General features: G+C 45.2%; 2 protein-coding genes across 2 annotated transcripts; one reads left to right on the top strand and one right to left on the bottom strand.

The window, feature by feature from the left end:
• The first annotated feature begins 4,539 nt into the window (after window positions 1-4,539).
• On the top strand, window positions 4,540-7,322 carry LOC123878632 (protein ALP1-like). Its single transcript, XM_045925944.1, has 2 exons — window positions 4,540-5,496; window positions 6,371-7,322. Exons 1-2 carry the CDS (start codon window positions 5,213-5,215, stop codon window positions 7,275-7,277), a joined length of 1,191 nt encoding a protein of 396 aa, XP_045781900.1. The 5' UTR covers window positions 4,540-5,212; the 3' UTR covers window positions 7,278-7,322.
• LOC123878659 lies at window positions 4,716-6,371 on the bottom strand. The gene has a single exon (XM_045925970.1). It carries the CDS (start codon window positions 6,330-6,332, stop codon window positions 5,586-5,588), a length of 747 nt encoding a protein of 248 aa, XP_045781926.1. The 5' UTR covers window positions 6,333-6,371; the 3' UTR covers window positions 4,716-5,585.
• Window positions 7,323-19,097: the final 11,775 nt, after the last annotated feature.

The raw sequence follows: 19,097 nt of genomic DNA, 5'->3' as shown, positions 1-19,097 counted from the left end.
CTGGACTGTCCGGAGGATCTTCTTGCACGGCTCGCTGGCGAGTGCGAACCAGGCGGGGGCGGCGTATGTGAGACGTGGGCGTATGTAGGTGTTGTACACCCCGATCTTGGTTCGCAGTGTGAGTTTGGAGGCGAGCACCGGGCGGAGGGCATACATTGCGACTTTCCTTTTGATGTGTGTTTTCATGGACAGCCGCTGGTCGATGGTGACTCCAAGGTACTTCGCTGTGGGACACCACTCAATGTCAGTCCCGAGAAGGGTGAGCTTCGGGGGCGGGTTCGGGATCCTGTGGCCGAAGAGAATGGCTTGAGTTTTCCCGGCGTTGGCGCTCATTCGCCATTTACTAAGCCATTCTGGGAGGGCGTCAAGTGTCCTTTGGATCTTCCGGGCGGCGTGCGCGTGGTTGAGTGACGTCGCTATATACGCCGCATCGTCGGCGTAGAGCGCTAGCGTGACGTCACTGGGCGCTGGGATGTCGTCCGTGTAGAGCGAGTATAGTACGGGCGATAGGCAGCTGCCCTGTGGTACTCCCGCTCTAATGGGCTTCGTACCGGAGAGCTCCGAGTCCACCTTAACTCGGAAGCTTCTGTCTTGTAAAAAGGACTTGACGATCCTGGCGAGCTGGAGAGGCGTCTGTGAGGTGGCGATCTTGTATAGCAGGCCGGAGTGCCATACGCGATCGAACGCCTTCTCCATGTCAAGGAAGACTGCCACCGCCTTTTCCCTCTTGTTGGCGGCTGCGGTGAGGATATGGAGTACTCGTGCCAGTTGCTGGGTAGTGCTGTGTTCGGCCCGGAAGCCGAACTGTTCCGGGCGTGGGGTGATGTGAGGCACCAGCTTCTGGATGAGTAGCTTCTCGAAGATCTTCGAGATGGTCGGTAGGAGAGTGATTGGCCTGTAGCTCTCTGGCTTCAGTACGTTCTTCCCCGGTTTGGGCAACATAATCACGTGCCCGGTCTTCCAGTGGCTTGGGAAGTGTCCCGTGCGCAGTATGCCGTTAAATAGGCGTGTTATGGCGGCAATTGTGGGGCGTGGAAGGTGCCTGAGCGCGGCGTTTGTGATGCCATCTGCGCCTGGGGCCTTTCTGATTTTGGCTTTCTGGATGGTTCGTTGGACCATGCCCGGGGAGAAGAATACTGCGTCCGTTTCGGCCAGAGAGGGTGTGGAGAAGTATTCCTCTAGGTGTCTCTCGACCATCTCGACGTGTGTACTGTCTTCGGTCGGAAAAGGCGTAAACTGGCTTTCCAGGTGACTCGCCAGGATCTCCGCTCTATCTGCGGCTCTATAGCGGAGGTTGCCATCCGAGTGATAGAGCGGACGGACTGGGTCGGGTGTTCTGGAGAAGCTTCGACACAGCTTGTGCAATGATGTGTGTGTGTCTTGGGCGGCTTCGATACGTCTCTCCCAATCTTCGGCGGCTTTCCTGCCCAGCTCGCTCCTGACTTTATCGACCAGTCTGTTGTACTGGGCCTTTAGCGTGGGGCATCGTGTTGACTGCCACAGGCGTCTTACTCTACGTTTCTCTTGGATGAGTAGTTGTGTATCCCGGGGAAGCGGTGGTTTGGTAGAGTTCGACGCCGTGGAGGTAGCGCACGCTAGGGCCGCTCCAATTCTGGTCGATAGTTCTCCAGCGAGCAGCTCTACGTCGGCTGGGGTGGTGGTTGGTCGTGTTGGTGTGCTCTCGGCTATGTTCTTAGAGAAAGCTTCCCAGTCTATTGTTCTTCTTTCTGTGCCGGAGCGTGGGATGTGTCCTTGGTCTTTGTGGAAAATGGCCAGGACCGGGTTGTGGTCAGATCCCATGGCGTCGATTAGAACCTCTAGCGCCGGTTGTTGCCTGAGGTTCTTTGCGACGATGATGTCCAGCACGTCAGGCAGGTGAGAGGCATTTTCCGGGTAGTGAGTCGGTACCTCCGGGCCATAGACATCGTACCCGTAAGTGTCAGCGTCGTGCAGGAGACGTCTTCCGTTTGCACAGGTTCTGCTAGAGTTCCAGGCCGGGTTCTTAGTGTTCCAGTCTCCTGCCAACGCCGTCGGGATGTTGTCGTCCAGGAGACTGCGGATTTCAGTTGGGTCGATGCACGTGGCCGGAGGTCTGTAGACTGCGTAGAGCCTGTGTGGGCGGTCGTCTATTAGGAGCTCTACCCCGAGCGCCTGGAGAGTAGTAGAGTGCAGGGGAGGGAGCACCTGGTGGACGATACGGCGTCTAACTAGCACAGCTAGTCCTCGTTTGGCGTGGTTGTCCGCTTCCGGGTCGTCCAGGCGGTAGATGTGGTAACCGGGGAAATTTGCCTTTCTTTTGGGAGCGAGGTGGGTTTCACAGATCAAAGCCACGTCTATGTCTTGCTCGGCTAGGATAGCTTTCAATAGCGTGGCTTTCTGTTGTAGTCCGCGGGCGTTCGAGTACACGGTTCTCAGGGGACTAACGAAGGTTGATGATGTTGCTCATCCCTCTGAGAACCGCGGAGATCGGGTCTTCACCTGTGCGTAGGGCCTGTAATACGTCGGAAAGGACTTGAATGGCCGCTTCGATAATGGCCAGTCGTCCTTCCGACGTCTGCGTCTTTTCTGATTTATGCGCTTGTGTTGGTGCGGTCGCGGCGGTCGCCGGAGGTGGCCTGGTGGCGGTCGCCGGAGGAGGCCTGGCGGCGGCGGCGGCCGGGGCGCGCTCTCCTCTTTTGGTGCGTGGCTTCCGTTTCTTCATGGAGGTGGTTCGTCCTCTAGGGGTGGGGTCGTTTGCCGGCGTTCTAATGTTTGCTCCGGTATTTGCGTTGTCCTGCGAGGGAGGAGGTGCGGGGGTGGCGGCGTCGTTTGCTTTATGTGCTTGCGGGGGAGCGCGCTGTGCGGGCTCTTGAGCCTTCGTTGTTGTGAAGGCTACGGTGATAAAAAAGCCTAAAAAGCCTTTGGTCGGCCTCCCGGTTGCGCGACCGTCAGCCATTTCGGCTGGGCTGTTTTGGGCGGGAATTTCCCCGCCGTCCACGCGGCGACGCGAAGTTAAACGCGGGCTGCGCGAACGGGCCGATGTCTGGCTGCGTTTACTACATTAAACGTGCCAGACCATCGTGTAGAATGTTTGCGGTCCGTGCGCAGCGAATAAACTCGAGAACTTCCGATGGACGTCTATTCGCTCCGGCGGTCGGGCGCGTCCCCTAATCTGCCTTGAAAAAGGCGGACTTTTAAAAAGGAAGGTGCCCGGACGAGCAGTCGCCGAGGGTACCGAGGTTCAGGACTCCAGTACTGCCGGAAAATAAAACCACTGATGAATATTGTAGATCACGACCTCCCCTGGTGGCTTGGCTTCTTATTCTTGTTTTCTTTTCTTGATCTTCGTTGTTTCAGAGTTAATTTGCAACCACGCACAGTCGGCGCGAGCACTGCGTTTTATGCGCCCGAGTGCTTACCTTAAAGAGAGCCGCTTTGCCACCAAGGGGGTTTGTTGCGCATTTATTTGGTAGTAGGATAAGTTTAGCGGAAATTTTTTCTTAAACTATTCAGTCTATCGCCTAGAAAGTTACATAATTATAAATCCGCTAAGTTTACCTATCCCCTATTATATTATTTATTAACATATATCAACACACTTTTTATTTAATTATAACTCATTTTGAATTGTTTAGGCACGAGTTGCTGTAGAAAGAGAGCAGGCTGTCCCGCTCTAACAGTTGCCCCCCGCGACGCTGTCCCGTGCGGGGTGCGAGGAGCGGCTCTGCTCCCCCGCTGTCCTCACGTTGTCCCGAACACTTATAACAATTAGAATATCGCCTCTACAGTCTTATACTTAAGAACCATGCTAGGAAACTGGTCAAAGATGACGGTTAAAAGATAATAATCGCAAAAAGTTACGACTTCACCTGTACAGCGCATTGCCCAATCATTTTATCTGATTTTCATACAAATGATTTTTCGCCGACGAATTGTTGATACTGCTATTGCATTTGTATTAACTGTTTGACTTTGATGATCAGCTTGCGGATTTCGATAACTCTGAATTTCTTCAAGTTCTTCATTTCCTCCGCTACTGTACTGGACAGGCGCGGAAGTCCGTTTGGTAACCGGGCGGAGCCCTGAAAAGGGCTCGCAAAAAGGAAAGATTGCGTAGGTCAGTCTCGGAAGGCTGACCCCGCAGTGGTTACCGGAACGGAGGCGCTTGGTGTCCGTTCGTACACGTTAGGTGTACCTCTCGGCTGCGCTCGCCGGGCTGGTCCGCCTTGAAAAAGGCAGATTAGATGGAAGGTGCCCGGACGAAATACTGGCCGAAGGTACCGAGGTTCAGGACTCGAGTACTGCCGGAAAATGAAACCACTGATATATCTTGAAAATCAGGACCTCCCTTGGTGGCTTGGTGGCTTCTCTTCTTGTTTTCTTGTCTTGATGTTCCTTGTTTCTTGTTTCGAAGTTAAATTGCAACCACGCTCGAGCGGTGTGTGTTGTTTCGGATTGACTATGCTGCGTAGGCCCTACTGGCCGCTACGCTACAGCGTCACCGGGGGGGGGGGGGGGGGGGGGGGGGGGGTGGCAAGCGCAAAGCTCCGCCTGGGATGAGCCCTAAGGCTCGAAGAAATAAATGAAGAAGTCGGAGGCAACGTCCTCCTAAGGGCGCCTCCTGTGAGGCTCGGACCACGGCTTAGGCTGACGTTGGGATGGGTGGATTGGTCGGACTAGCTAGTCCACACGTCCCCGAGGCCGTGGCGTGAGTCCACGTCCGGGTGACGTAAGAAATCGGGGACCTCGTCTTCGCCGGCGAAGACGCTGTAAATTGTTTGTTTCGTGTAGCCCTACAAGAAAGGGAGCATTGTCCGTCATAATTTGGTCGTCGGGATCGTTAAGGACGTGCTTTGGGCGTCTTTTGTCGGGAGGGTCGTTACGGTCGGGGGTATATGTTGATGCCCCAACTACCAGGGGGTTGGGGTGTTTGGTGGCTTTCTCAAAATAATTTTTAGAAAGCTGTTTAAAGTAATAAGCTATGGTCGGGAGCTGGAGGTCTCTATGGAGGTCTACATTACGCACGTACCACGGAGAGCCTGTGGCCATGCGCATGAATTTGTTTTGTAGGACTTGGAGGGGTTTGAGGGAGGAGGGTGGCAAATGTGCAAATGCGATGCAGGCATATGGCCGGGTTCCCACTATGCCGGACCGGCAGATCTGCCGGAAACCGGACACCGGACAGAGTGTTCACATTTAAAGCACCTCAGTTGAATTTGGACCTGTGCCCACAATGGACGACGAAATTGTTGTGTTGTGGTGGTGGTGGTACAGAAGGCAAAATAAAAGAAGAAAGTATTGGGTACATCCTATTTTACGGGAAAGATTTACACTAGGGACATTTGAAACATTGATGGGTGAACTTAGAAGTGACGGATCAAAGTTCTTCAATTATTTTCGAATGACAACAACCACTTTTGACGATTTACTGGGACGACTTTCACCAGGCATAAGAGTACGAAATACAAGTTTTAGAGAATGTATTTGCCCAGAACAAAGATTGGCCATTTGTTTAAGGTAAAGTGTGTGTGTGTGTTCTTTTGACAATAAATAATTATTAATTAAAAATGCAAATTAGTCACTTAAGTATTTATTTGTACTCAAATTTAAAACCCTTCAAAATCTAAATATTCTGACTCTTGGGAGTATATGGAATGAGTAGATGCTGTTGGCGAAACTGGATTCACTGGAATTTGGGAAGAAGTTGATGGTATAGGTGTTGTAGAGTATCCAGAGTGTTGATCTTGCGTAGGTGTCGCCTGTTGATTAGGATGTGTGTAGTATCCAGAGCGAGTATACTGATCTGGTCCGGTCATCTGATTATAATGACGCCAATGTCCGTAATTCTCTCTCTCATAATTCCTACTTTTAATTTTTTGCAACATTGTCAGGACGCTGGCTTGAAATTCTAAAGTCTCTTCGATAGTTAAAGTGTTCAAGACTGGTATAATGCCTTTGAAAAAAGAAAGATGATGGTTTTCTTTTTCTGGGTTCATTCTGGAATCCAAAAACTTTGACATCTTCTCATTTACTTCTTTATTATCAATTGTTCTTTTATCTTTAATTAAAGATGAACGAAAATCTGATTCCATGCCTACTTCAGTCTCGGTTCTTGCTTTTTTTGAACCCGACTCATGAGGCGGTCGAGGTTCGGAGACCTTTTTCAAAAACATTAATTGCTCGTGATATAAATAATTTCGTGTCTTTTTGGCCGAAGATCCAGATTTAGACTCATCTTTTTGTTTTTTCACCGTCTTAAGCCATGAATCTCGTATATTATTCCATTTAGTTGAAACCAGTTTTCCTGAAATAAATAAAAAAATATCAGAATTGAATTTATTTATTGGTGACATATAATGTAATATGTAGTAACAAAATATACTTTTTTCAGATATTTAGCTTCAGGATGTTCATTCAAAGAAATACATTACTCATACAGAGTAGGCGTTTCGACAATAAGTAAAATAATAAAAGAAATGAGCAACGTCATTTGGGAAAGCCTACAGACAGATTTTCTTAAGCTGCCTGATACTGAGAGAGAATGGGAGGACATCGCTTTAAGATTCGAAAGAAAAGCCAACTTTCCTCACTGTATTGGAGCAGTAGATGGCAAACATATTAGAATTTTGAAGCCAGCCAAGAGTGGTTCTATGTTCTTTAATTACAAGGAATATTATTCTTTTGTATTAATGGCAATTGTCGATTCAGAGTACCGATTTATTTTTATCAGTGTGGGCTCGTATGGCAAGGAATGCGATTCCACTATATTAAAGGATAGTATATTTTGGAAAAAAATCAATGATGGTACTTTAAATGTACCAAAGCCTCGACCACTTCATACAAACATGCACGAGGAATTACCGTTTATACTAGTTGGCGATGAAGGCTTTGCTTTAACACCTAATCTCCTACGTCCATATGGAGGTACACATTTGAATAATGATAAAAAGATTTTTAACTATAGATTAAGTCGAGCACGAAGGTACGTTGAGTGCGCTTTTGGTATTCTAGCAAATAAGTGGCGAATACTCCATCGGCCTATAGATCTGAACGTAGACACAGCAATTAAAGTAATTAAAGCTTGTACAGTCTTACATAATTTTGTTAGAGAAAAAGACGGTATAAATTTTGAAAGTTACCAAAATATAGAAAATGGACAAGAACAAGAAACGAGACCCGTGGATCGAAATGGGTCGACTCGAGGTGGCCCTAATGCCAATGCTATACGGACAGCATTTACTAATTATTTTGTTTCGGATATTGGTTCCGTTCCGTGGCAGGCAGCAGCTATAAATTAAAATTTGTGAATGCATTTTTATCAATAAAAATATTTAAAAAACTCACCGTACTGTTTTCTTTCTTTTTCTTCCAGTTCATCGAAGTTTCGTTTCAGTATTAAACATACTTCACGCCATGCTGCTAACTTTAAGTTTTTGTCTTTATAGACATCTTCGGTCTTGTCCCACAGAACAGGTCTCTCTTGGACAAGCGTAATTAAAGTTTCTATTTGTATGTCGCTCATGCTACACGTCTACTTTACTCAGAAAATGCGAGCCGAATGAAGTGCGGGGAGAACGGGCGGGGCGGGGAACGCGGGTCGAACTGGTTCACATTATTCCAGTCCGGTGATTTTGCCGGCATTTTGTAGTGACAAAACGCTCGGTAAAAATGCCGGGCTCGGCGAAAAAGCCAGACTCGGGATCATGTGAATAGCTTCATACAATTTGTACCGCCACTAGGCCTTCCGGCAATTTTACCGGACCGGGAGATCTGCCGGTCCGGCATAGTGGGAACCCGGCCTAAGACATTATTGGCCGGATGCACGTCTTATAAAGCGTGACTTTATGTCGGAGTGACATTTTGCTCTTAGCGCAAATCATGGGATAAAGACGACTCATAACATACGATGCCCTTTTACGGACTCTACGTATGTGCGCCTTGAAGCTCATCTTATTATCAAAGGTTACACCCAAATACTTGGTATTAGTTTGCCAGGGAATGGGGCGGTCGTAAAGGGTTATTTCGGTCCGTCGGAGTGTGTCAAGTGATTTTCTTTTTGCCTTTTGAAAGAGCACTGCTGCGCTTTTCTCCGGGTTAACCTCTATTCTCCAGAGGCGGAACCAGTGGCCTAGGCTACTGACCGCCTTTTGGAGTCGAGCTTTAACCATTTGGAGTTTTACATGAGAGCTGTATAGAGCGGTATCGTCCGCGAACTGAGCTATGTGGACATCGGGGGATCTGGGAATGTCGCTGGTGTACAGCGCGTACAAGAGGGGTGAGAGCGCGGAGCCCTGAGGGACGCCTGCTCGGATAGGCCTTGGGGAGGAAAGAGTCCCGTCCAGTCGGTAGCGGAAAGTTCGATTGGTGAGAAATTCTCGTAGTAAGTGTACGAGTCTTTCGGGCACGCCTAGATGGTATAGCTTATATATTAAGCCGGCGTGCCACACCTTGTCGAAAGCTTTGGCTACGTCGAAGAAGAGGGCTCCCGTAGGGACACCATTCACGCTGAATCGATTGAAGTTGTGAAGGATGTGCTCCGTGAGGCGGTGCACTTGGTGGACGCACGAGTGTCTGGATCGGAATCCGAATTGCTCGTCGTTTAGGAGGTTTTTCTCCTCTACCACGGACTTAAGTCGGCTTAGTATGACTTTCTCATACACTTTGCCAAGGGTGTTGAGTAAGCTGATGGGTCGGTAACTTGTAGGGAGGTTCCTAGGTTTACCTGGCTTGGGGATTCCTATGACGGTAGCTTCTTTCCACCTATCGGGGAAGGAGCAACCCGCCATGAGGGTGTTAAAAATGACAACCAGGAGGTTGATTAGTATATCGGGGAGTAGCTTAAGGGTTTTGTTATTAATAGAATCGGGACCTGGAGCTTTTTTGGCGTGTAATTCCTTGATAATTTGACGAACTTCGTCGCTAGTCGTCGGGGGGATGGGGTCGCCTTCTGGGGCGGAAGAGAAGATAGTTTCTAGTTTGTTTTCAACTAGTTCTATGTGGGCTTTGTCTAAAGAGATGGTGCTCGGGGAGCATTGGGATTCTAGGCTGTCGGCCAAGCATTCGGCCTTATCGACATCTTCAAAAGCGGGAGGTTGGTTGGGACGTAAAAGCGGAGGAGTGGCCGAGACAGGGTCGGCTTTGAGAGCTCTCGCCAGGCTGTAGTAGGCTACATGCGATGGCGTTAGTTCACTCAGCCTCCTGTCCCATTGTTCGTCGCGGAGTTCGGCAAGGCGAGCCTTAACCTCCCTCTGGGCTTTCCAGAGTTCTCTCCGGTTGTCGGCGTTAGGACATGCGTCATGGGCTCTACGTCTAGCGTTTTTGATTGTGATAAGCTCTCTGGCGTCGTCCGGCAGCTGTCGACGGGTGAAACCGTTCGGCATCTGTCGGGAGCAGGCGCTGAGAGCATCGCGGATATGGTTGGTAAGGTGCAGTGAGGCTGCATGCGCTTCATCTAAGTTATCTATGGTGTCAGGAATTTGGGATATGTGCACTGAGTCTATTGAATTAAGTTGCTCGGCGAGCTTCTTGAAATCAATGACTGTTTTTGTCGGGGGGGCCGCGGTGGGCGGGGGTCCTAGCCGCATTAGGACGGGACGGTGGTCTGAACATAGCTCGGATAGAACCTCTAAGGGACTCACCTGAAGGGCGATGTTCTTCAGAAGGGCTATATCGAGTATGTCCGGTCTGTCTGTTGTAAAGTCGGTCATTGGGTATCGAGTCGGTGTGTCAGGGGCTATAACTATGAAGTTAAGATCGGGCCTATGAGTCAGTCTTTCGAGTTGTCGTCCTCGTGTGTTCGGGGAGCGGCAATTCCAGCTTTGATGTTTAGCATTAAAGTCTCCGGCCAAGATGACGGAGTCTCCTAATGAGAGGAGTGCGCGGATATCGCTTTCTAAAAGATCTTTCAAAGGAGAGAGATAGATTGATGCTAGTATGATCGACGGATGGCCGGTCATACTCACCTGACATATAGAAGCTTCCATATTGGTTAGTTGTGGAGGATCGAGAGGAGTGCAATGAAGGGCCCTTCTGTAGTATATGGCAGTGCCACCCTTAGCAGTGGCCCTGTCATTTCTAATTAGGTTAAAATTGGCTATTTTAGGATTATTTCTGCTAGGTTTCAAGAAGGTCTCTTGAACTAGGAGGATGTCGGTTTGGTGTGCACATACAAAGTCGCGGACTTCGTCCATTTGGTCGATAAGGCCGTTTGCGTTGTAAAACGCGATAGCTAGGGAGTGGGGTTTTAATCTACCTGTGGTCGTACTACCCATTAACGGTTGAGTTAAGTTTATTTATGGAGAGGAGAAGACCCAGATGTTGGGTGAGTGCTGAGACGGGATCTTTCTTGAAGGTCCGGGCAAAGACTTCCATCTCCACTATGTCAATAGTGGCGAGGACAGTTTGGATTAGTCTAAGATTATCCGCAGCGTTAATAACTGCGGACGTTTGGAGGGATTGCTCCGATAGGGTTTGGGGCTTAGGCGAGGGCGCGGGAGCCTTGGCCGGGGCTGGCTGGGCGGGCTTGGCTGGAGGAGCCTGGGTGGGCTTGGGCGCAGGGGGATTAGCCCTGGGGAGTGGTTTGTCCCACGCGTTTGTGGCCGGAGCTGGTGCGGGGACAAATTTTTGGGACGGTTGGGGGGCTGCGGCGGGTTTGCGGCCGGCCGGTTTGACCCTTCGCTTTGGCTCTTTGGGGGCTTTAGGGCATCCACGATAGTTCGCGGTATGCCCTTGGGCCCTACAAAGAACACAGCTTGGGGGCTCCTCGGTCGGTTGCGTCCTAGGGCAGTCGGAGGTGCCGTGGTCCCCTAGGCACTTTACGCACCTAGGGTGGGCAAAGCAATTCCTTGCGGAATGACCGTATAATTGGCAGCGGTGGCATTGACCCAATCTGCCGCGGTTATGGGGGGGTTCGATTCTTAGACCGGTAAGGCGACATACCGAAGTAATGTTGTTGATTTTCTTACCCGCGGGGGTAAGTTCTAGGGTAACGAGCACCATCTCGTAGGGGACTTTGGTTCTGGGATGGTACATCCTGTGAACCTCTAGGACTGGCAGCTCCTGGGAAAGGAGGTCTGCCTTGATGAGCTCAGTGTTGAGCTCTTTGGGAAGGCCGCGGATGACTACGCGCAGCACGCGTTCGTCGGGAAGAGCGTAGGTATGGAAACCTATATTCTCCTGTCGGAGGGTCTTAGTCAGCAGGCGATGGTCGCCTGACGTTGGGCATTGTACTTTAATGCCTATAGCGGTCGAGCGGGCACTCGTGAAGGAGATGCCCTGCTGGTCAATTAAAGGCAGTATACGCTGCCAGCTAAGTTTCTCTCTAATGAAGAGAGGAGGGACTTTCTCCCTTGGCGGGTCCTCCATGGGAGAGTCTTCCGACTCTTCCTCGGGGGTCGCCTGAGAGGTGGAGGGCTGGGACTCTGAGTCTGGGACTGCGATACCTACCTTTTTGGGTGGGTTCGCTTGGGATTTGGAGGCCTTTAGCTTTCGCTTCTGGGCCTTGGATTGAACGGTGGTGAAGAATTCTTCCGTTTCTGATGAGGCTGGTGAAGTCTCGGAGTGAGGCTCCTTGGTTGCTTTCGGGAGAGGTTTAGGGGCTGAAGGCCCGGCTGGGGTCTTGGAGTGAGGCTCCTTAACAAGGTTAGGGGTCGGCGGCTCTTCCTCCATAGCCATAGCCGGAGGAGGAGAAGCTGGGGGTTGGCCGAAGCGCAAAGGCTTCCGCGTCGGGTCCATTTTAAATTTATTCAGGTAGCTGGGGTTGGACCTAACCAAGTCCGATATAAGGGCTGTCATGTCTAGGTCTTGGAATATTGTCTGGGGCAATTCCAGGCCCTGATGGGGCCCGGGAGCGGGTTGGTCGGGGTTAATGGGGCCCATGGTGGACCCGGTAGCTAAAATAGGTCCCCCCTGCCAAGGCAGGGAGGTGGGTACCTAGTGTGAGGCCCTAGTTGGGTCCCCGTCCTTGGGTGACAGGGGTGTGGACCTAAATTGCGCTTAGACTAGTGTACTCACGGAACCTGGACCCTAGAACTACACTTCACTAAACACAACGCAGGAACAAATCCGATGGCAATCCAAAACACTTGCAGGGCACTGAGGCGAACACGCGCGAGGGAGTTCGAGACTGAGTGGTATGCGTAAGCACATGGAAAGACGTCCGCACGGGGCGGAGGCCAAGCACGGAATCTCAAATTCCGGATCGGAATATTATAACTATAAAAGAACATTCAGTATAGTTTTGATGGCGTTGGTTGATAGTCAGTATAATTTTATTTTCGCAGACATTGGCTGTCAAGGCAGAATTAGTGATGGCGGAGTTTTCACTAACACAGTTTTATGGTCAAAAATACAGACAAAAAATTAAGTATATTTGACGGGGGGTACATCTTTTAAAGTCTGTTCTAAATTTCTGAAATATTCCATAAACTCCTCAACACCTTTCGCAGCCCTGGTTTTTTTTAATATTCTGGGTGCTGCGGACAGTTAACTCTGAGGAATGTCGCGACAAAAAATTATCAAGCCATGCTTTTCCAGGAGGTTTACCGTTTAAAGTGTCCTCTCGGCCATTTTTTTTCAGGTAATCGAATACCACGAGGCGAAGATCTAATTTAGTAAGAGGACATCCGAATTCTCCAGGAGCAATTAAAACTTTTATGAGTTTGGCTTCTTCATGATCAGAAAGTCGCGTAGGACAGCCGACAGACTTTGTATGACAGTTATTTACTTTATTTATAATCGTTTGTTTCGGAATTGCAAACTGTCGCGCTGCTTCTCTAGCAGACAACTGTTTTTTTTTTTCACTAGGTCGATAGCCAGTTCAAGCATTTCACTTGAATAATTGTTGTATTGCCGTGCACCAAGACTCCTGCGACTTTTTCTTGGTTTCGGTCCAGGTGTATTCATTCTGTAATAATATAATAGAAAAATAAGTAGAAATCTCAAAGCGAACTGATGACGTAGAATAAGTATTTAATAGATTTTAGAGACTACAATTAATTAAGTATGTAAAAATCTTTTTAATTCGGCTCCACTCTTCCTTTATTGATATTATGGCAAATAATGGAGAAAAATAAAGAACAAATTATCATACTTACTAATATTATAAAGACGAAAGTTTGTATGTGTGTGTGTGTGTGTGTGTGTGTGTGTGTGTGTGTGTGTGTGTGTATGTTTGTTACTCCTTCACGCAAAAACTACTGGACGGATTTGGCTGAAATTCGGAATGGAGATAGATAATATCCTGGATTAGCACATAGGCTACTTTTTATCCCGGAAAACCAAAGAGTTCCCACGGGATTTCGAAAAACCTAAATCCACGCGGACGAAGTGGCGGGCGTCTGCTAGTAACCAATATAGTAGAGAACCATAAGAGTAAAGTTCAAAGTACATATTTGCTTCAGTACTTTTAACCAAGTAAACCTACCTACTGATTTTTTTTTTAAATAAGCAGTTTCATATTATTTTTTAAATAGAATAGTCCAGTAAGTTTAACTCATAGACTTATATTCTCCTCTTCCCTCCAAATAAGCAAAAAGCTTAATTCATATTATAAATAATCATCAATAACAAACAAAAAATGATGAAATAAATTAACTAATTATTTATTTGCAGATTTTAAAATACTTAATAATCATTACCTACTATTTTTACTACTTATTTTTTTTTAATCCGATAAAAAATAAGTATCTGTCGTTAAAATAGTGGTGCACCTCTTCAAGATGGCAATAAATAAGTTTCACTTAAAAATTACCTATTTTACCTTTCAAGATACCTTTAAATTTTTTGTAGGCAGCCCTAGCATATTTTTTGTAGGTGGCCAAAGTTGACATCTTTTGTTCACAGCAAGTGACTGTAACATTGGCCACTTAAATTTCTCCGTTCAAAAGACTCGCTAGGATTTGAAATGAGCACTATATCTATTACCTTGAATTCATTCAAAAACATATCAAAAAACTACTCACCTGGACAACTTTTGGCACTTGCTAGAAGAAAAATACTTAACGAGCAATTTGGTACCACCAGAATACGCTATGCTTTGACGACCGTTCACAGCTAACTGAGTGAAGTTAACAGGCGAACTTCCCATCAGTATTGCCAGAAATACATTCTATTTTCCATAATAAATTAAAAAATGTTGCTATTTCAGATATATTTTTTGGTACCATTTATTTTGCTTAATTTTTGTAACTGGCCAATGTTAGACTTGTCTCGAGGTCGTCCACGCGGATCCTTTCGGGTCCCGGGGTGACTGGTCAGGGCGATGTTAGACTTGGAAAGCAAAGTTGGCGGATTATACAGTTCTGTTAGTGGCTTTTCAGTTACTGCACTAGCTAAGAGATCTTCTTAGCTAGAGTGCTAAATAATAAAATAGAAACTTTGAAAACTACGAAATTATGTGGTTAGGTACACACAAGTTTTCACAGTCATTGCTGCTACCTTTTTTAAATATAGGTCTTACTTTTCCAGCTTGTAAGGCCGTTGCGGTATACAGCAGAAATGACTGATCTGTTAATGAGTTTCGTAATAATTGGTGCCATTTTTCCACTCAATTTTTTATGAAACGGGAAGTCAAAAAGCTAAACGACAATGTTAACGTATTATCACAAAATGTTCAAAAAAATTTAAATAATAATTATTACCATAAATTTTCAGGTAAGCAGTTTAAAAATAATAATTTTGATAATCTCTTTCCTAACAGTTTCGTGTTTTCCTGACCACATTTCCCGCTTTAGGAAATGATTTTTCGCATGGACTAGAAGTGGCCATCACAGACAGATGCTTTAAAGCCAATTCGGTTAGCTTAGGAAAAGTCATCACCCATCCAGTCACAGGCTGCCCCACCGCGCGGTCTCTCGCCTGTCCAGTTTGTTGACGGGCGAGAGAGATGTTTAGGATAGTGAACGTTGAAAGGGAATTAATTGCCCTTGCCACGAACCCCAGCCCTCAGGAGGACCTGTGGGTGATGGACACGGGGTGGTCCGTCGCTCACTGTATGGTCCTCGGGTTGGTTGGCGTACTGTGGTTCCGGCATGCCTCTAACGGTGTTTGGGGGCACGTAGTGTCCCAGTGGTGGGTCTGCTGAGGCAGACATCCACTGGCGGAGTAACGAGGTGTTTACGGTCCCTTGTGCTCCGCCATCAGCGGTGGGATGGAACTTCGTGAGGGTTTTAGTCGGTAGGAGTCCGACATAACCACTGTGCTCCCCCGTGGTCGGTGGTATCTGTAGGTTAAACACATATTATTTAAAAATAAATGTTAAAAAAAAAAGAAACTTCACTCAATGTGTTATAATCAAGACTGTTTGTTGATAACATGTGGTAAGAAAAAATAAAAACTAATTTTACGAAGGAACTCCTGTCGTTTTATTATTTCATCACAACGCACTGTTACAGGATTCCGGGGAAATATGTTTGTAAATGAAGTTCTTCATTTATATGGCAACATAATTTGAATTTGCCGCGCACACGTCGTGTCAAGTGTCAACTGTCAAGAGTTGTGCCAGTGTTGAAAATGAACGTTATTTTTTCCGAATGTTTTTAATGTAATTTGGATATTGGAATCTGATTAAAGTGTGGAGTAACAGCTTTGATTGTTGTTTCTCTTTTCAGAGCAACACAAGTTCTTTTATTTCGCACAATAAACACATTATAAAACAACAAAGTTGAAAACGTGTCCACAGTGAAGTATTCTGAGTTAGAACATTTAGATAGATAGAAAGTCTTTATTGAACGCAAAAACACATTATAAAACAACAATTTTATGGCTGTTATTAACAAAAAGTTAAGATTTGAATTTATAGTGCAAAAATCGATCGAAGATCCGAAAACGAATGTCATTTGCATAACCTCAATTACTGATGTCAATAAACAGACCTTTTTAATTCCGGAACAATTTCAACCAGCAAAACTGCATGATACAGTGATAAAAACTCAGGCATTTCTAAAAGTGAAGACTACATTACAAAAGAGAAATGATAGTAGACAAGTTTGGATTACACTAACACCAGAGATATGTAGTACCTATATAGATGAAGACGGAAATATGCAGTTTAAAGGAATTGTTCCTATCCGTCCCCCTAATCTGTCCCCTCGGGGGGACGGATAGGAATAAAAAGTTCGATCTGTCCCCCTACACGCGACGAGGGGACAGATCGAACTAATTATTTCCAGTCTGTCCCCCGCTGCTTTCTTAGGGGGACAGATTGGAATAAAAAGTTCGATTTGTCCCCCTGACACGGAGGAGGGGACAGATCGAACTAATTCTTTCCGAACTGTCCCTCTGTTGCCAACGAACTAATCGAAATAATCAGACAGATGAACAAATTATTCCTATTATCTGTACGCCAAAATAAAAATAATTAAGCATCTATACTATTACGTTATCAGTTACCGTTATAAAGTAAAAAAAAATTTGGAAACGTTTCCTGGGGGGATTCAACAAAAGACAACACTTTTCATTTAAAAGTTTCGGACCAGTTAATAATATATCATTAAGCGCTAGATTATTTTTAGAACGACTGGAACCGTCAAACACGACGCGAAGAGGCGTCGATGATGAGCTAGGTCTTAAAATACTGTGATGAGGAATTACATATTTACTAGGAGACGCTCCTACGTATAACTCCATGTGGTCTAAAGCCTCGTATTCCCGCATAAAATCTGCATACGCTTGCTGCAAGACAGGTGTGCGCGCTAGTTTACGTTCGGTATACAGCAAGCGGAGCTCGGTGTTATATTCTAGGTCAGTCAAAATAGAATTATGAAGCAAAATAAGAATTAATATTTATTACATCCATGGAAACAAAACTGTGATACCACGCATTATATTTGTTTTTAAGCAAAATGATAAGAGCTGAGGGTCGTTCAATTACAGTATGACTTCAATGACTTAAGGTTAAAAATAAAAAATAAACCGGCCAAGTGCGAGTCCGACTCGTGCACGAGGGTTCCGTACTACAGTCGTATTTTTTCAACATTTTGTACGATAAATAAATAAAAATCTGTGTTAGAATGTACAAGTAAAGCCCTTTCATAAGATACCCCACTTGGTATAATTATCTTACTTAAAAGTTGAAAATACTAATTATTTGTGCATGAACATTTTTTAATTTTTTTAAATGATGTAACCACAAATTCACGGTTTTCAGATTTTTCCCCTTATTACATAGTAAAATGATATAGATGTCCAGTAAAACGCTACATTCTCATTGAGTGATTATAGAGGAGGTCAAATGCTATCAAATGACCCTTAACTTTATTAATGAACTCAAAAACGGGCTCTTTTTGTCTATAGGTGTTCAGAGGGCATTTTACAGCATTTGACCTCCTCTACAACCTCTCAATGGTATTATAACTTTTTACTGGACATCATGTATAGATGTCATACATATTATTATGGTTTAAAAAATATTAATAGACGCGTTTTACCTACCAATAAAACGCTTATTAATTTACTTACCTTACTCGATGCTTAAGCAATATGAGATAGACGTCATTTGTCCCGCCTTAACGCATCTATCTCGCTCTATCATATAGCGCTGTCCCTCTCCTTTACCACCACCGCCCAGCAGTGCGAAGCGCGGCCCAAAGTGGCCGCGTTATTTTATTCATTGCGTTGAAAATCACCAGGCAGAATTCAAAGTTAAGCATCGAGTAAGGTAAGTAAATTAATAAGCGTTTTATTGGTAGGTAAAACGCGTCTATTAATTTGACTGTACCTTACTCGATGCTTAAGCAATATGAGACGTGTTTGTTATCGCCTGGTGGTGGTGGTGATCTGCGCCATACAAAGATTTAACATCTTTGACGCCAATGTGACATATATATAAGACAACTGATATGTTGAGCAAATAATGCCATTTTCTTGCTAAGAAAAGAGAAAAGAAAAATTACGGGGTGTAAATCCTCATTAACAAACTATTCACATGATTGCGAATTAAAAATGAGTTTGCAAGTCGACATACAAAATAACAGAAAAGATATACGCGTGTATGTATTACATCAGGCAAACCATTATAAGCTAGGCAATAAATTTAGCAATTAAAATTATATGCGTGCCTGTATGTGTAATACTCAGTCAATAGGTAAGGCTGACCTCACAAACACTTGTAAATACATTCTTTGCATGTAAAGTCTACCTATTAATTAGACAGCATCAATATTAGGATAGTGATTAGTCATGAAAACAATTGCCATTGCAAGAGTGATTAAATATTTTAGACTCACTCTATGAGTCAATAACATAATATATACCACCAAAAACAATATAACTGGGTCAAAATACAGCTATTTCAACAACATTAGACAATTGACCCAATCGTTTCGAAAACATACTGAAATTATTACCGTCCTGCATGAAATCCTCGGACATCTGATATCTTAGATATCTATTAAGAACAATTTAATCACAATGAACAATCCTGGGTAAAAATAAGTAACTTAGTACATGCACAAAACATGCCATGGAGCGAATTTAAAATGGAAAGGTTCCTTTGTTTAAAATAACTACATATTTTCACTATGACCAGGAAAAATCTTCCCAGAACAGTCTAGTTTCTTTAGTTCCATGTCCTTTTCTTGGCTCATAGCTTTGCTATTTAGAAAAGTTCGTACAGTTCTCACCAGAACAGAAGAAAATTTTAATTTGAAACTCATAAATAAACAATTCATCATTGTTTAGGTATTTTCTTCATACTCTTTGTTTTATCATTCTACAAGAATTGGGATGATGCCACTGTCAAAAATAAATTATAGCAAATTAAGCTTTTGGTTCCTTGCATATCATGGACTTCCGCAAAATAACGCTTGCTTCTATAATACATGATAAAAAGTCGCTGATTTGACTAGCAGCCATCCTTCCTATTATTAGAATTAGAAGTTTATTTTAAACTAAGCATGAAAAAGCTATAAAGGAACACTCTACAACCTGCGTTGGGCGGCTGTAGCTAGGACACTTTGAACCAGACCAGCAGGGTTATGCTGTATCTCAGTGGCACACTAATTTCGTGAAAATTTCTAATAATTAAATGTCAAACTCAAATTTTCTATTCGCTAACGTCAGTTTTTAACCAAGATGACGTCATAGACAATGACTCTCGATCATAGCCATTAATGGGATGG

Source organism: Maniola jurtina, chromosome 26 (genome assembly GCF_905333055.1).
Source record: "Maniola jurtina chromosome 26, ilManJurt1.1, whole genome shotgun sequence".
Classification (NCBI taxonomy): domain Eukaryota; kingdom Metazoa; phylum Arthropoda; class Insecta; order Lepidoptera; family Nymphalidae; genus Maniola; species Maniola jurtina.
Note: the sequence above shows the minus strand (reverse complement) of the source record. Positions and strands in the feature narration are given on the sequence as shown.

What these genes read in the sequence shown, in the direction of transcription:
- LOC123878632 (XM_045925944.1), top strand. Translation starts at nt 5,213, where the DNA reads ATGGACGACGAAATTGTTGTGTTGTGGTGGTGGTGGTACAGAAGGCAA. An exon ending in AGATTGGCCATTTGTTTAAG is followed by an intron (nt 5,497 to 6,370) that starts GTAAAGTGTGTG and finishes TACTTTTTTCAG; the next exon opens with ATATTTAGCTTCAGGATGTT.
- LOC123878659 (XM_045925970.1), bottom strand. Translation starts at nt 6,332, where the DNA reads ATGTCACCAATAAATAAATTCAATTCTGATATTTTTTTATTTATTTCA.